A 16,450-nucleotide genomic window follows, 5' to 3' on the forward strand; every position below is an offset into this window, starting at 1 on the left:
ACGTTATCATATGAAGGGGAACAACAACAAAAAAACCTCCCAAATAAGGTGTGTTTTTCAGTTATTATCATTAGTTAATTTAGCATCTTGTGTTACTCCGTTCACAATGTTAGTAAATGTTGTTTTGATAGCATAAAAGTCAAGCCAACACTAACTCGCTCATGAAGAAAAATGTGACATAATATTTAAAAAATAAATCTCAGTAAGAACTTTATGTATGTTATTAAAAGAGGGAAGCTATTTTGTGTAGATTTAAGTTTAAATACACAATGTGAGTAATTTTGCCACCAACTTTCCTCCATGACATCAGACATACAAAAAACACAAACAAAGCCTTCTATGTCATTTGACTAAGGCAGACTGATTGGAAAAAAAAAAGATGAGTCTAAGCCAGTTTGAATGTGCAATGTGTCAGTCTAAAAGAAGACTGTAACATGACAAAAATTGCCTCCAAGGGAAATGGAATGCTAGTTGTAAGTTACATTGGTACGGGTAAGTTGATTGAAAAATAGAGGCGGTGCATGGTAGTTAGCATGATAACTTAGGCAGCGGCTAATTAACGGACTTTTCTGTCTGAAAATGTCCTCTACAAACACCGTGATGGAGGTTCTGTTCCCAGCCCGCAAGGCCCTGGCCCCGTTGTTTGCTTCTCAAACATTATGACATTGTCTTTACTGTAACATAAATCAAACCAAATTAGTCGGCGCAGTATGTCAATATTTTAGTCAACTCAAAATATCTCAATAGTGAGTACATTATGACCTCGTCGAAAATGTGTCATGCTATCAACCATGCAGGGACGTCATGCAATCCCATTCATTTCTACTCTGGCGTCTTTGTTTAAGTAGCAACCCCGTGACGGCAACAGAAACAATGACTTTCTTAGTCACTGGACTTTTTGGGACATCTCGTGACGTACTATTTTATTTTTATTTAAAAAAAAAAAATTTCTGACTCGCCTCCAAACGGATTCCCGACCAGTGTCCTAACTCTTTGGTTACAGTTGACTGACTGTTTACGCCCCTCGTCATCAGGGTCCAATCAGTGAATTCTAAGAAATATTGACAGCTCCATCTAGCCAATCAGGTGGCCGTGTGTACAGTACCATTGGGTATCATAAACATCAGGGAAGTAAGCGTATTAATTTTCTGCAACGCGCGTTAAAGGAGCTGTCTGTGGTATTCGTATGAAAGCTTCTTCATATAGTTATACACTTGGCTTATATTTTATTCTGTCGTCTATGTACGCAGCCAGAGGCTTAAAATGTAGCGTTACGAGGAAGAGGTGGGCGTACTTCCACACCAACCTGAGCTTCCTGAACCGAAGCCGAGCTCGGTAACTCAAAACCTGCAGTTGTAACTTACCAGAGGACGTCGAAGGATAACAGCGACGCCAGACCGGCCGCCCTTCCTCAACCATTCGGGGAAGCTTTCGGTCACGACTCCGTCGACCGCCGCGATGTCTCTGGTCGAGCAGAGCCAGCAGTCGTTCCCCACCAGCGTGCAGGTAACGGTGCACCAGGCTCGGAACCTTCGCCCGAAGGGGAAGAATGGCACCAACGACGCCTACGCCATCATCCAGGTGGCCAAAGACAAGTTTTCCACCTCGGTGGCCGAGAAGAGCACCGCACCGATGTGGAAAGAGGAGGCTTCGTTCGGCCTGCCGCTCTTCCACCAGGGGAACGTCGACCGCTGCACGCTGTACGTCGTTGTCATGCACCGAGTCCAGGCCGGACTCGACAAGTTCCTGGGCCAAGCCGTCGTCAACCTCGTGGAACTGCACGAAAACAAGGCTCGCCAAAGGCCAGAGTAAGCACTCTTCGTCTCATAACGCATCTTGGCACCATCCAAGTAGATTTGTTTACTCTGGGTGTTTGAAGGGGCGCAAAGATGGCCACTGGCACCAGTGGAGTATGGAGACAAAACTCAAGGTTAAAAAGAAATCATTGTTGGTCTAGTTCATCAAGTGGATTTTTACTTTTCACCAATTTTATTGACGCTGATGACTGATATTTAATGCGGACATATCATTAGATTAGTATTGTGAAAACAGTGGTCACCTTTTGATTTTCGACCCTGACCATGTGACCCATTTGTTTACTGTCAATTAATCAGTCAAAAAAAAAAAAGAAGAAGAACAAATGCATAGAAAAATCTTACATTTATATTTACTAGGACTAAGTTAACATTTTCCTCCTGCATTTTAAAAACATGCACATTTGCTTCGTTGAAGACTTGAAATTGCACGTAGATGTGATGGTTCTTGTCTGTTTGTGTGACCAGGCCAGGGTGTACCCTGCCCTGCCTCTGCCAAAGACAGCTGGGATAGCTTCCAGCTCGCCCGTGACCCTAATGATGATCAGAGATGTAGAAAATGGATGTATTGTACTGAACATTGATCTTCTTTGGGAGCGTTGTAGTGTTGCACTGCTAACTAGTTCAATTCCAGTTGAAGGCCTCAAATGGGACTTTGTATGTGTCCGTGTTTTTTGTAACAGTAAAGTGCCAAAGCTTTTAATTCCTTGCTGCAATGAACCATTCTCATTGCAGTTTGTGATCTTTGTAATGATCTTGGTGTGTCGCAGACCCACCCTGAAATCCACGTTTCACATTGCTGCTGTCAGTTCTGCACATTCCTGGGAGCCATTAGCTCAGTGCTGTGTGCGCTCACACCATGATGTCTTGGATGACTTAGGATGACAATGTTGCTTAAATGAAGCTTTGGTGTAACATTTAGACACGCACCCTCTAGTGTGAATATATTCTAAAGATAAAGGTTTAATGTAGAGAGAGAACCATTCCCAATTTTGAAATGGTCGTTTGTAAAGGCGAATTCCCTTCGATACTGCACTCATATCTTGTGTTTGCACATGACCTTTTTACACTTTGCTGGGAAAGTTCAGTCCTTGCCCTTTCCCTGTTCATGGCTCAATTGTTTCTCTCTCCTCGAGTGCGCCACTTGCTTTGTTTTGAGTAAGGAACAGCATGCGGGATGGCTACTGGATTTTTTTCACCTTGCGGCCGACCGTATTCGATTACTCCGCTACTTCCGTGACATGCTGATGCAGGGTTTGTGAATACCAACTATTCCAGATGAAAAAGCTTTGCAGTTACCTCTAAGAATCCAGTGTGGTTTACTGATTTTTATTTTTTTATTATATTGGCTTAAGAATAGGAGACAAACTGGCATATCGAGTTATCACCTTATCCTTTTCAGCAATAATAATAATAATTTAAAAAAACCTGTTAATTAGTAAAATCATAACCCAATTCAGAGGAATACCAAATTGTGCAACTTATTGGACTTCAGACCTACTGTACTTGCTACTTGTGACACATGACATTGGCGGTTTGTTTCAAAACAGTAAAAGTGCAAATACACTTTTCATACATTTAATTTACTGGAAGGTGGGGGGTTGGCATTGCATGAATAAAACAACCTATTGTTTGTCATTTGGCACTGAAAATAAATCTTCTCAGCAGTTACCAGATGGAACTTGACTTGCAGGAATGGCGAACGCATGCTTGAGATGCATGGCTCGGTAAGAACATCGTGTTAATGAACACCCAGTCAGTCAGCTGATGTAACAATTCATTGTCTCCTTTAAGCCAATTTAAGGCACGCCATGCTGACGTTGACACAGGCAAGATGCCTGCAAGTAACAGCAGGCAATTTCCTGCTAAACTTGACAGGAGCTTAGTTTTTGACCACAAATAGTCCGCCTTGCCATGTTGTATCAGAGAACGAAGGGAGGTGGGACGACGCCTGCGTGTTGGGGAATTCTGCAATCGCTGATAAGTTCTTCTCAGGCCTGTGCAGGCGTCACCACAATCTAATTTTGTGATTACAGGATATTGTGCTGCCGTGTAGTGGCGCACACAGTTTGCGGTAATATCCTGCTGGGTCCTTTCTGTGTAAAAAGCAAAGGCGGATAAATGACACATCTACTGTTAAAGCTCTGATGAGGCAATTTTTGAGAGATTGCTGTGTAAGAAATGCAAAGGCTGATTCCAAGGCCCCAGCGTCTCATATTTCTCACTGGAACATAGGGCTGGGCGATTAATAACTTTTATCGACTAAATTGAGTTTGTAAGATTTATTTTTTTCTTGAAATCTTTTTGTTAAGCGTCTTCCATAGTTTAATTAACGTCCCCACTGATGTGCACTGCCCACTTTAACAACATGGCTGCAAACAGAGAGGCGCGAGTTCACAAAGCAGAGTGTTGCACAGTGCGCTTTCTGGTTGCTATTTAGCGAAATTCCAACCCCTCTAGTGATTATTTCTCCAAAACATGGCAAGTTTATCGGTATTTCCCGCTAAGAAACAGACAACATGAGCGCCGAGCTGTTTGATTTTCACATTGTTTTCTGGATGACAAGAAACATTTTACTTACGGCTTCCCAGCCAAATATCATTTCAAAAGTGGAAATGCTCTAAAAAGCATGGGGAAAAAGAAGAGTTCTTAACCTGGACTTAAAAACATGCACACTTGGGGCTGACGTCACTTCTGTTGGCAACTTATTCCATTTGTGTGCTGCTTCACTATGTTTGCTTTGGACTCTGTGCTCCACTATTTGACCTGAGTCTGTCGATCTCAGAGCCCTACTGGGTTTATATACCATTAGCATTTCATTCACGTATTCAGGACTTAAACTGTTTAGTGATTTATAGACCAGTAGCAGAACTTTAAAATATATTCTAAAGCTGACAGGAAGCCAGTGTAAAGACTTTAGAATTGGAGTAATATACTCTTTCTTTGTTCGGGTCAGAACCCAAGCCACAACGTTCTGAATGAGCTGTAGCTGTTTAATGCTGTTTATAGGGAGTCCAGTCAGAAGACCATTACAATAGTCAAGTCTACTTGAGATAAAAGCATGGATGAGCTTGGTCTGCTTGAGACATGCAAGCCTTCACTCTGGATATGTTCTTCAGATGGTAGAAGGCAGTTTTAGTAATTGATTTGATATGACTGTTGAAAGTCAGGTCAGAATCTATCAGAACACCAAGGTTTCGGACTTGGTCTTTGTTTTTTAAAGAGAGTGACTCCAGATATTTACTTACAGCAATTCTCTTCTCTTTCTTGCCAAAAACAATTATCTCAGTTTTGTTGTGATTTAATTTAAGAAAATTTGGCTCATCCAGATATTTATTTGTTTTGGACACAAAACCTCAATTGAACTGTAGTCATCTGGAGACACTGCTAGATATAACTGTGTGTCATCTGCATAGCTATGATAGTCAAAATTAAAGTTCTGAAGAATTTGACCGAACGGTAGTATATACAGGCTGAACAGGAGGGGTCCAAGAACTGACCCTTGAGGGACCCCATAGGTAATTCCCATTCGATGAGACTGAACACTTCCAATGGTTACAAAATAACTCCTTTCCTCCAGGTAGGACCTGAACCATTTAAGGACTGTTCCATTTAGTCCTACCCACGTTTCCAACCTGTTCAGCAGTATATTATGAGCTACGGTATCAAAAGCTGCACTGAGGTCCAACAAGACCAGAATTGACAGACCAGACCAGAATTTCCCGAGTCAGTATTCAACCTTATATCATTTAGCACTTTGATAAGAGCAGATTCTGTACTGTGATGAGTTCGGAACACTGTTTGAAATTTGTCAAAAAGTCCATTTAAGTTCAAGAAATTGCTGAGTTGATTAAATGTAACTTTCTCAACGATCTTGGCTATGAAAGGGAGATTTGAGATGGGTCTATAGCTTGCTAACGTGGAAGCGTCCAGCGCTCAATTTTATCTTCGGTGAGGCTTAATGGCAGCTACTTTAAGACCTTTAGAAAACTCGCCTGACTGAAGTGAGCAATTGATTATATGCTGCGAATCAGCTAGCACAGACTTTGCAATAGCTTTGAAAAAGTCAGATGGTATTGAGTCAAGACAGCTCGTTGATGGTTTCAGCTGCTGAACCGTTTTCTCTCCAGTTTTTTGGTCAACTGTATCAAATTTTGACATGGTAATAGAGTTTTTCCTGAGTGGCTTCAGATGTAGTATAATTTTATCATTTTGCTGATTTGTGATAATATTTAAGATGATGGATTGTATTTTTCTTACAAAAATAAGCAAATTCATTGCGTGTAAATAACATACAAATAACTGTGGTTGTCAAAGATTACCTAATGAAGTGTAGGTAAGTGTCCAACGAGTGTACCTAATGAAGTGTCCAATGAGTGTAAATGGAACTATTTTTTTTTCGTTGTTTTGAGACATGTCGGAGAGTCTTGTTTGACTTGGCCTAGTGCACAGGGCGGAATATGGGAAACGCTCTTGAATTAGTGTAACCTTCATGACATTATACTCAGAGGAATGCTGATTCATTCCCAAGCTTGTCTCCTGATTTATGTTTACAAAAAAGAGCACCACGAGAGGTCTCTGACAGCAAATTGACTAATGCAGCGGTTAACTCCCCATGAACTGCAGTTAACACCACAAATTCACAGGCATAAATATTTTTTTTCCCAATGATTACATAAAGGCTAACAAATTGACCAGAGTGAGAACTTCACACATGAGCTTGTTTTAGTGAAAGGTGTTTTTGCTTCTCAGCAAACAAGCTCTAAAGCAACAGGCCTATCATAATGTCTGTGCATATTATAACACGTATAAGTACTTAAATTGTACCAATGAAAGTCAAAGCTAGTTAGTGTAATAGCTTTTGTTTTTTAAACAAGATTCCCTCCAGGTCCAGAACACTCCTCCCTCTCCCTTCAGAAAATAAGTGCTGATCCTTAATAACAGAGAAAACACGGGCGGGGAGGCTCCAAACAGTCGTAATGGCCTTTGGCCATAGAGACTGCAACAAGCTGAGTAATATATTCCACGCCTTTCAATCTTTGCAACTGTCACAGAATCAATCCAGTCGGGGTTGTGTTTGTGTTGATTTTGCAGGAATCTCTACACCTTGATTGAATAAATTAATTGCTTAGTCGACATTACACATGCGTCAGACATGCACGTGTTATGTGTGCTGCAATCAGTCCACGAGTTGAAATTTATCTGTACACGCGTAAAAACTAAAAATGGCCGAGTGATATTTTTGGCTGATGTCAATCGTGCCGTTTTCTGCTTGAAATCAACCCTCACCTTTCAAGCTAATTGCTCTCATTGACTGAGGGTTATTGACATCTACATCAATTGGTCAACATCATCACGCCACAATAATCATAATGGCACTTATATTTCAAACACATCTGAAAATGAGAAATGAGACACTCCCATGAGTTGTTTTGTATTCTTAATAATATCTACACCTGGGGTCGGCAACCCGCGGCACTCGAGCCGCATGCGGCTCTTTAGCATCGCCCTAGTGGCTCCCTGGAGCTTTTTCAAAAATGTATGTAAATGGCAAAAAGATGGGGGAGGAAAATATATTTTTTGTGTTAATGTGGTTTCTGTTGGAGGACAAACATGACAAACATTCCCAACGTTTTCCAATGCTGTAAAAATGTGTGTAATAAATATTACATTTCAACATTTCTGTCAACGAAAGTTTGCGTCATAGCCTGCGACGCGCGCTTCTTTGAGCTCGGTGCGGCAAGTGGCTGTCGCAAACAATCCGGCGGGTGTGTGATGGGCCATGGATCGCAAAAGGAAAAAGAGAAAGCTAGCTGAGGAGAACAGAGGATTCAACAGTTCTTGGACCGAATCATTTGCTTTCATTGCCAATGCGGAAAGTGTGCCTTCATGTCTGCTTTGTAATGAGAAGTTGTCAAATAACAAAAAGAGTCATGTGGAAAGACATTTCCAGGGAAGGCATGCTAGCTGTCCTTGTTGAACTCATTCCCGGGAGTAAATCAAGCTGACCTCCAAATGCAAATGGACGATGTAGCTGACAAAGATTTATGGGTGCCCAAATTCAAAAGTCTGACAGCCGAGCTTGAAAATGTCACTCGCCAGAAAGCCCAGCTTGCCCAAAGCCACGAATGGAGCGAAATTGAAAGCCTCGCAACACCGAGAAACTTGTGTTTGAAACATGGAATGCTCTTCCTGACAGTTACAGGAACATGAAGAAATGAGCATTTGGAGTATTATCCATCTTTGGATCAACATACTCGTGCGAGCAGATTATTTTCAAACATGAACAACATGAAATCCAAATACCGCAACCGCTTCATCGAACTTAAACTGTATTATTTGAATTTTCTATACTTTACCTTTTCAAAAGGCTGCTGTTTTATTATTTAAGCAGGCTGCGTTTTAATTGCAGGCTGTGATTTATCACACTCATGTGCAATTGCAGCCTGTTCATTTGTGTCTGTTGCTGCCATTAGGGGGGAAAGGGCAGAGCATTGTGCATTATTTTATTTTATTAATCGGAATGAAACTGGCTTATTGTCGAAGTACTTACCTTTTCAAAAGGCTGCTGTTTTATAATTGCGAGCTGGGTTTTATTACACTCTGCCTGTTGCCCAGATAAGGGGGGAAAAGAGAAGAGGATTGTTTCTATTATTGAGGATTGAAGAGGACTGTATTTTATTTCCATGTGGAGGTCTGAAATTACAGGAGGCGTGTTCCATTTTTTTTTTTAATCCTCAAAATAAAAATGACATAAAAAAAAGGGTTTTCTTTATTATATTTCTAGAATTTCATCAATGCAACGAAACATAACGCATCAATCATGGAAGTTAAACTTAAAACACCATCGTACAGCAGAATAGTCACGTGGTGCGTCATTCTCTCCAGGATGCGTTGCAGAAAAAATAAACATTTAATCATCACTGCTCCTTGTCATTTGGATAGTAGGCTAATATAGACATTACAGCATGTGTTACCTTCATATAAGGTTTTTCATTTTTTTGCGGCTCCAGACAGATTTGTTTTTTTTTTTGGGTCGAATATGGCTCTTCCAACATTTTGGGTTGCCGACCCCTGAGCTACACTCACTGGCCACAACCAATCTCGTTTGATGAAATCCAACGCTGGCGCTGTGAAAATCGGCCCTGAGACAGAAAAGTTTTAAAATGTACATTTTTGTCTGAGGCTGTACCTGCCTACCTAACCCAAGCACCCATCCGATTGCTGTCTTTTTTTAAATCTTGTGTTACATAAAGAAATAAGTTTGAAGTATTGCAGTGTTTTATAGTATTTTTAAGTAATGGTTTACCTTCTCTGTCATTCTCAGTTGGTTCCCGTTAGTGGACAAGAGCGGAAAAGCGGACAAGTTGCGAGGCGACGTGCTGCTCGGCATCACCTTCATGAGGAACAACATGTCAGCGAGCATGGTGGACCTTTCTATGCACGACAAGCCTCGTTCCCGCATCTCCAAGTTCAAAGACAAAGTCCGCCTGAAGAAAAAGGACAGCTTCTCGGACTCTGGCTCTGCTATGAGCCAAGTCCTGACAGACAGCGAGGGAGACCACGATTCGCTCTCCCCCAACCAAACCGCAAAAGAGAAAAAAAAAAAACAAGCTCAAGAACCTCTTTGCACCTAAATCCAACTTGCAGCGGAACACCTCACAGTCCATGTCGACTTTAGGGAGTCCTCCTAGGAAGAACTCATCCCTTAGCGGCAGCCGCTCATCTGGCATCAATGTAGAAACTCCTGAAGGTATAGTTTCTTTCTGGGTAGAACTAGTTGGCTTCTTAACTGTTTGATATGGTGCTTTTCCACTGCACCATACTGACTTAGCTATACAGGTTAATTGTACTTTTTGCCATATTGAAGAGCATTTAATTTTTCACTATACTGTATATCGCTGGCATGGATAGATGAAAAAAAGATACGTTATTTGTGTTAAATAAGGCCAGCATGGTAGACGACTGGTTCGCACATCTGCCTCACAGTTCTGGGGCCCGGGGTTCAAATCACGGCCCCGCCTGTGTGGAGTTTGCATGTTCTCCCCGGCCATGTGTGCTGCACGATAAGGAGACTATTTTCACGTGTAGAGCGAAGTTGAGACCGGCGTGTACTACTGACCCGTAGTGAGCGACCATTGGTGGTTTGCGTCACCCATCAGCAGGCTTAGAACCTCAGCCTTATCAATTCCTAGATGAGTAGTACCTGATTATGCTAATTTGTCAGTAGTGAGTCAACCCAAATAAGGGACCGTGGAGTGGAAAAGGGACGTTAGTGCAATTCAAATAATCATGTGCTCCATGTAAGCAATAACCTCACATCATCCCCTTCTCTTCTTCCGTAGTCAAGAAGAAATTCAAATTTCCTGGACACAAGCGCAGCGGTAGTTCTGACAGCAAGATGTCTCTGGGTCCATTATCGTTACTGGGCCGCTCCAAGCACAGCAACAGTGACATAAACGACCCCAGCGTTAACAGCAGACATGTGAATGCAGACGCGACAGATGCCAGGAGCGGCTCTACTCTCAGTCTGAACAGCTCCGGCCAAGGTTCTATGGAGAATGTACAACAACACGCCACCAGTGTCTTGCCAGACAGGCACACGCCAGGGCCTTTGTTTAGGTCCGAGACTAGAGATAGGCTTGTGATGGAACAGCAGCGTCGACAAGAGGAAGAGGAAAGAAGGCAGATTGAAGCTACAAGATTGCAGGAGGAAGAGAATCGTAGACAGAGCGATGAATATGAAAGGAACAGGCGCTTTCTTGAAGATGAGGCGAGAAGAGAGAAACAGTGGGAGGAAGAGGAAGAAGAACACAGAAGGCTGGAAGCAACAGAGGATGAGGAGCGCCGTAAACTGGAGGAGGTGACTCAAAAAAACGAAGCGCAGAAAAGTCAGGAGGAGGCTTCCATGAGCGAAAGGCTCTCATCTCTGTTTGGAATCATAAGAAGGAAGGAGGAAAAAAAGGAGGAGGCACTGCAACACCCCGAAGAAGTGACCACACAAGCGTCTCACTATGACGTGAGAGATCAGCAAGTCTTGAGTGCCACCAATTCGTTTGAGAATGTTTCGCTGAGCTCGAGCGCTCAATTTAACAGCGGTGAAAGTCCAGCCGGTGAGCAGAAATCCAGTCTTAACCCACAAACCTCGTCGGCCATGCTCTTCCTAAACCGCACCGCAAGAGTGTCCACAGTTAAACCGAGGTAGGCCTTCTCTTTTATGTACAATTTGTTTTTTCAATGATCAAAAGGGTTGTTCTGTTCGAAAGTCTGCAATGCAGTTTTATTTTGACGTTGCTAGTGGGCACATTCTTCTTTTGCTTTGAAATTCATTAGCTTTGCTGTTATGTGCATTTTACCTCTTGGCTGAACCCAGGAGCCCACAGATTTTTCAGAACAAATGGGAAGTTTACTTTCAATAAATCTTGAGCACATCTTGCAGTAAAATGCACATGAAAGTATCTAACGTGCTTCACACACTCTCTTCACAAAGACACATTTACACCGACGGTCTGTTTGACATTGACTCACACTGGTGACTCTTGGACTACCTTTGGTATTCCACCCAACAGTTGATAGACTTGTTTGGCCAGACTGCTCTGCTGTATGATGAGAATAAGGGCGTGTCCGTTTTTGTGACGGTGTTGTGGAACAGGTTGTGGAAACCGCTTGTAGAAGTCGTTAAAGTGTGACTTGTAATGTGGATGTCTTGGGTGTGTGTTTTTCCTTTTTCTCTTTTCTTAATTTTTTGCTTTACATTTGGACCTTGGTGGCAATTTCCGTTGGCTTTGGGTCATCATGGTGAGCAAACTGCACTCGTGTTTGTAAATGATGTTGGATTTTGTGTTAGGTGATGGACTGTGGCTTTGAAGGGTGAAATTGGTTTGCGGATTCTGTTCAAATCAACTAAGTTTGGAAAGTGTTTTACGTTCCAATTTAATTGGGTTTACGAAAACTGAAAGGGAATAATGACGCTTACACCCAAACAATTATTTCACAATTTAAAATAGAAACATCTAAAAGGCATTGTTTCTGTAGCTTGTCTGTGGGTTTTAAACGGTGTATTTGCTAAAAGGCATGTACAATAATAATGATTACAGTTCACATGTATGCTCAGTGGTATTAAATAGGGGTTTCATAAACAATCACAGTAGATGCACAATGTTTGACAAAGAATTTTTGTCACGCAAATGTGCTGACCTGCAAGCTAATTCGGTGACGGGCTTATCCGTTGGTGGACGCAACTCTGGGTTATTTGATGGTTTCACTGATTTGTAGGCCTTTGTTTTCACTTCTTGGCAGATTGAGTCATTCTCTGGAATCTGAATCCTCTGAGCACCTGCAATCTGAATACTCTGAGCCTCAAACCTCCAGTGCTCCAGTGGACCAGCAGTGGTCTTCCCCAGGCGCCTCTGAATCTACCCTCTCTAGTGTACCATATGACTCCCCCGATACTTTCTCCTACCTTCATTCATCATTGGCTCCCCTCAGATTAAGGGAAACTCCGCCTGGTTCTCCTCTTAAAAGTCTGCCTGATTCTCCTTGTGAAAGTCCGCCTGGTTCCCCTTCTAACAGTATAGACGTTTCATCTTCACCCACAATAGCTGATAAAATGGCAAGAGCCCCCTTGCCACCGTTGTATCCCATATATGAGGCCCATACTGGTGGAACCCAAGAGTTGCAAAGCTCAAGACACACAAATGGATCTCAGCAAGACAAAAAACTCTCTCTTCCACTTCCTGATTATGAAACCCTATTTCCCCAGAAGAGGCATGGGGTACAGGGGACCACTCGATGGGATCATATCATTGCTGAAGTCAATCAAAGACGCATGGACATTACACCGGAACTTACAGGTCCAGAGATGAGTGTGGATGGTCCAGAGGACCTTGGGGAGACTAGACCTTCATTTTCAGAGGAGAGCCCTGATGTGGGATATTTTCAAACACATCAGCAGGAAAACAGACGTCGGTCGTCCAAACAAGTAGCAGCCCCTCCTCCACCTAAGCAAGTGTCAACTATGCACAGCCAGTCAATGTCAGATTCCGGTCAAAGAGAGAGCCAGAACTTCGGCTGGATCGATGAGTCTCTCACAAGGTCTCTTCCCTCAGTAACCGCAGGAATGCTAAATATGGACAAAACTACAAGTGAGAGTCTCCAAGAGATATCTCTCGATGAATCAAAGAATGCTTTGCAGCAGTCCTTTCTACCAGCACGTGGGACCATATCAACTAGCCAAATGGACTGGGATTCGGGAACTCCTGCTGAGCAGACAAAACATCCAGAGACTTCTGACATCCACGTTCCCACTGCGAGACCGAGGCAAAAGTCGGTCATTAAAGAGCCAACGGAACAAGAGTATTTTGGAGCCACACCAGCGTTTGCTGATCTGCACATGAGCGGCAACATCCAAAAAACACCCAGTTTCAGTATGAGCGAAATGGACAAAAATGGCAAACAGGGGACGGAAAGTGATTCTGAGTTTCAACCATATCCCAGCACGGACCTTCTTTCTAGATATATGGAGGTGCCAGAAAAACCACCCAGAACATCAGAGGACCTTTATTCCAGGGTACTACAAACGGAACAAAAACCTGAAAACTCTGGAATGACGGGAGATGATCTCGATCAAATTTTCAATGAAGAGAAACCGGTTGATCCCTTCTCAAGTTTGAATGGCTATGAGACAAGCAAAATGGAGGATGAATTCAGGCAAATCAGTCCAGTTTTCCAAAGACAAAATTCATCGAGACGACTGTCGTCACCTCCTTCGAGAAGTAACTCACAGAAGGCTTTAGAGTTTCACCAAGAATCTTCGGATGAAGAAAAAACTACTAGAACTCAAAGGCATGATGTCATTGAGTCCATCACACAAAGGCATCCAGCTGATGGGAAGGCACAAGTCCATCATTTTAAGGGAGAAGATCCATTTGGAAGTGACCCTTTTGCAACTTCAGAGCCCCTCCCCGTTCTAATGGAGGAACCGTCCTCAAAAGCAGAAGCTGTTTCTGTGAGAAAGAAACCCAAGAGAGCGTTGTTGCCACCCTCTGTGTCTCAGTTTGTCAGTCCTCAGATTAGCAATGGCGATGTCCTTTCCTCCACTTTATCCAGGTAAGACTTAAAAAATGTTTGCATCACAATGTGATTGCAGCTGCTATTTGGATAAAGAAATTGTTGGTCTTTGGTTTTCCCTTGGTTGCGATTGTTGGTTTTCTTGGTGAATTCAGGCGTGGACTTGGAAGATGATGTTGTGTAACTCACTTTTTTTTTTTTTTTTTTATGTTGTGTAACTCACTTTTAAACACACCGACTTGACGTGCCCAGTTTGCAACAAACATGCTTCAGTCCTTGTCTAATTGCTTAATACTGTATAATGTTGTTAAGAAAATACATTTCCTTGCAGGCCTCATCCAGTGAAGCCTGTAATGCACTCTATTGAAAGTCAGCACCACACCAGCACTTCTGCACTGAAAGACATGCATGTTCAGAACGGCACAGCTGGAAAGGTTAAGGTACTGTGGCATGAATATAAAATATACATGTGGACCAAAACACAATGACACTTTTGATACTCTCGCGGTGACCCCATTGTAAAAATCCTTCCAGTTGAAACAGTAGAGACTTTTTGGATCAGATTGTTGAAGTTATTCCTCTTTTGAGTCGCTGTCAAATTTTCTCAAGGGACAATTCAAAAGCTCTGAACACATCATTGCACTTGACACAGGTGCCAGGCATGGCTGACAGCGGACCATTCACTCAGCTGACCCATGAAGAGTTGATCACACTGGTGGTGCGGCAGCAAGCGGATCTGTCCAAGAAAGACTGCAAAATCGGCGAGCTTGAGGCGTACATAGACAACCTGTTGGTGCGTGTCATAGAGGAGAAGCCCGCCATCCTGCAGGCCATGAGCACTACCGAGCCAGTGTGAGGTAACGGCTAAGAGAAGACGAGCCCAGTACGCGTAATGGCCTACTAATGTTTTTCTTGACTGTGTGTGTGTGTGTGTGTACTTAGACACATCCTAATTGAGGTTTAATATCATATGCACTTTGTGGCGTAATATTCAGGTTCCTTTAAGAATGCTGGAAATTGTCTCTGGTTGCTAAACGAGCAATTAAATGTGTATATAAATCAATGGATTTGTTTGGACACAGGTACTGGCATGTGCTTTAAATTGTTTTATTTGAAATCTTCGTGATGTATTTACAATACTTGAGACGTGGGATGTGCGTTATTTCATCTTTCTTTTTTTTCCCCCACTGTACCTAAACTGTACATGTGGCTCAATCATTCCAAATGTATTCCCCATAATGTACAGACATTTTATGAGCGTATTTTCAAAAAATATAATTTATAAATGAATACCTCATCAACCGATGATCACTGATTTTCCCTCCACTGAGCTGTTTTATTTTCCTGTTGTCAGCTGCTTTGCCGTATCTTTGAGAGATGCTGTGCCTTTTTTTTCTTTTTAAAATGTTTTTAAATCAAGAAAACCAGCATTAAGCAAGCGCCTAATGTCACCTGTATACTTGCAATTACCTGAGTCCTATGAGCTGATGCAGTGCAGTGACGTTTGAGAACGCGAAGAAATAACACAGAGCCAAAGTCCCATTTATGAAGGAAGTTTGTGATAATCAGATACTACAATAAAAGGCTCGCTGTTCTTCAACTAGCCTCGTCTGAAGTGGAAGCCCATATGAATGATGAGCACACCGTATTTGCCTTTATTTTTACCATATACCTTTTGCAGAAATTCTTGCAATATTGCTGTTATGAATGTAGAGACCTGTTGACGTCTCATTTGAGGAACTCATTTTTTGCTGACCTCTCTTTCTGTGTGGGCCGAGCACTGAAACAGTAAAAAATGTCCCCAGATGCCTCATGGATTACAGCTCAGATAACGCTCCTGACGACATATATGACAGAGGTCATGAATTGTGGTTTCATTTTAAATAAAGACACTCAGTTTTGTCCAAATGCAAACTGGTTTTATTTCAATTAAATACACTTTCACTCAACAACCTGTCCTTATGCACAACGTTTTGTGTTTGTCAAAGAAATTCTTTGTTTCTCTACATTGTTTCCTTTCACAAGCATTCAGCTGTAAATGGTAGTTCTGGCCTGCCTGTCTACCGAGTTTCCACTGGAACAGTAAGTTTTAGTTGTGACAATAATATAGCATCGTGTTGTTGTACAGAACATTGAATTAAATTGTTTACATCAGCTTGAATGTGGAGCCTAGTGAAGGTAACACAAATGTACGTTGTGAATCCTCTTAAGAAACTAGCACAAAGTAAATGGTCAACAAACAGAATATCAATACTGGCAATGCTTTTTTAAACAGATATTTACTGATTCAATATGCAAATATTTGTAATTTTATGTACAGCAGCTAACAGCAAACCTCAGGACCTGAATTCCAATCACTAACCACACAGGCAGCTTCATACCTTTAACGTACTCTGCAATCCTTGCTGTACTTGGCCGAGCCCAGCACAATTGGTCACGTTTTACAGTTTATTCCGTTAATGTAATGCGATTGTTCCTTGCTAGTTATTCATGATAACCGGCACATTGCATAATATGAATAAACAGATCAAAATGAACAAAGTCAAAACAAGTCATATAATTAATGT

General features: G+C 42.1%; 1 protein-coding gene across 1 annotated transcript; it reads left to right on the forward strand.

The window, feature by feature from the left end:
- Nucleotides 1-1,139: 1,139 nt before the first annotated feature.
- Nucleotides 1,140-15,791, forward strand: rab11fip1a (RAB11 family interacting protein 1 (class I) a). The gene is given in 7 exon segments (XM_061671511.1): nucleotides 1,140-1,808; nucleotides 9,142-9,412; nucleotides 9,414-9,567; nucleotides 10,160-11,015; nucleotides 12,114-13,922; nucleotides 14,215-14,323; nucleotides 14,536-15,791. Coding segments are annotated over 7 exon segments (3,753 nt in total). The 5' UTR covers nucleotides 1,140-1,458; the 3' UTR covers nucleotides 14,740-15,791.
- Nucleotides 15,792-16,450: the final 659 nt, after the last annotated feature.

The sequence above is a fragment of the Phycodurus eques genome, chromosome 3 (genome assembly GCF_024500275.1).
Source record: "Phycodurus eques isolate BA_2022a chromosome 3, UOR_Pequ_1.1, whole genome shotgun sequence".
NCBI lineage: Eukaryota > Metazoa > Chordata > Actinopteri > Syngnathiformes > Syngnathidae > Phycodurus > Phycodurus eques.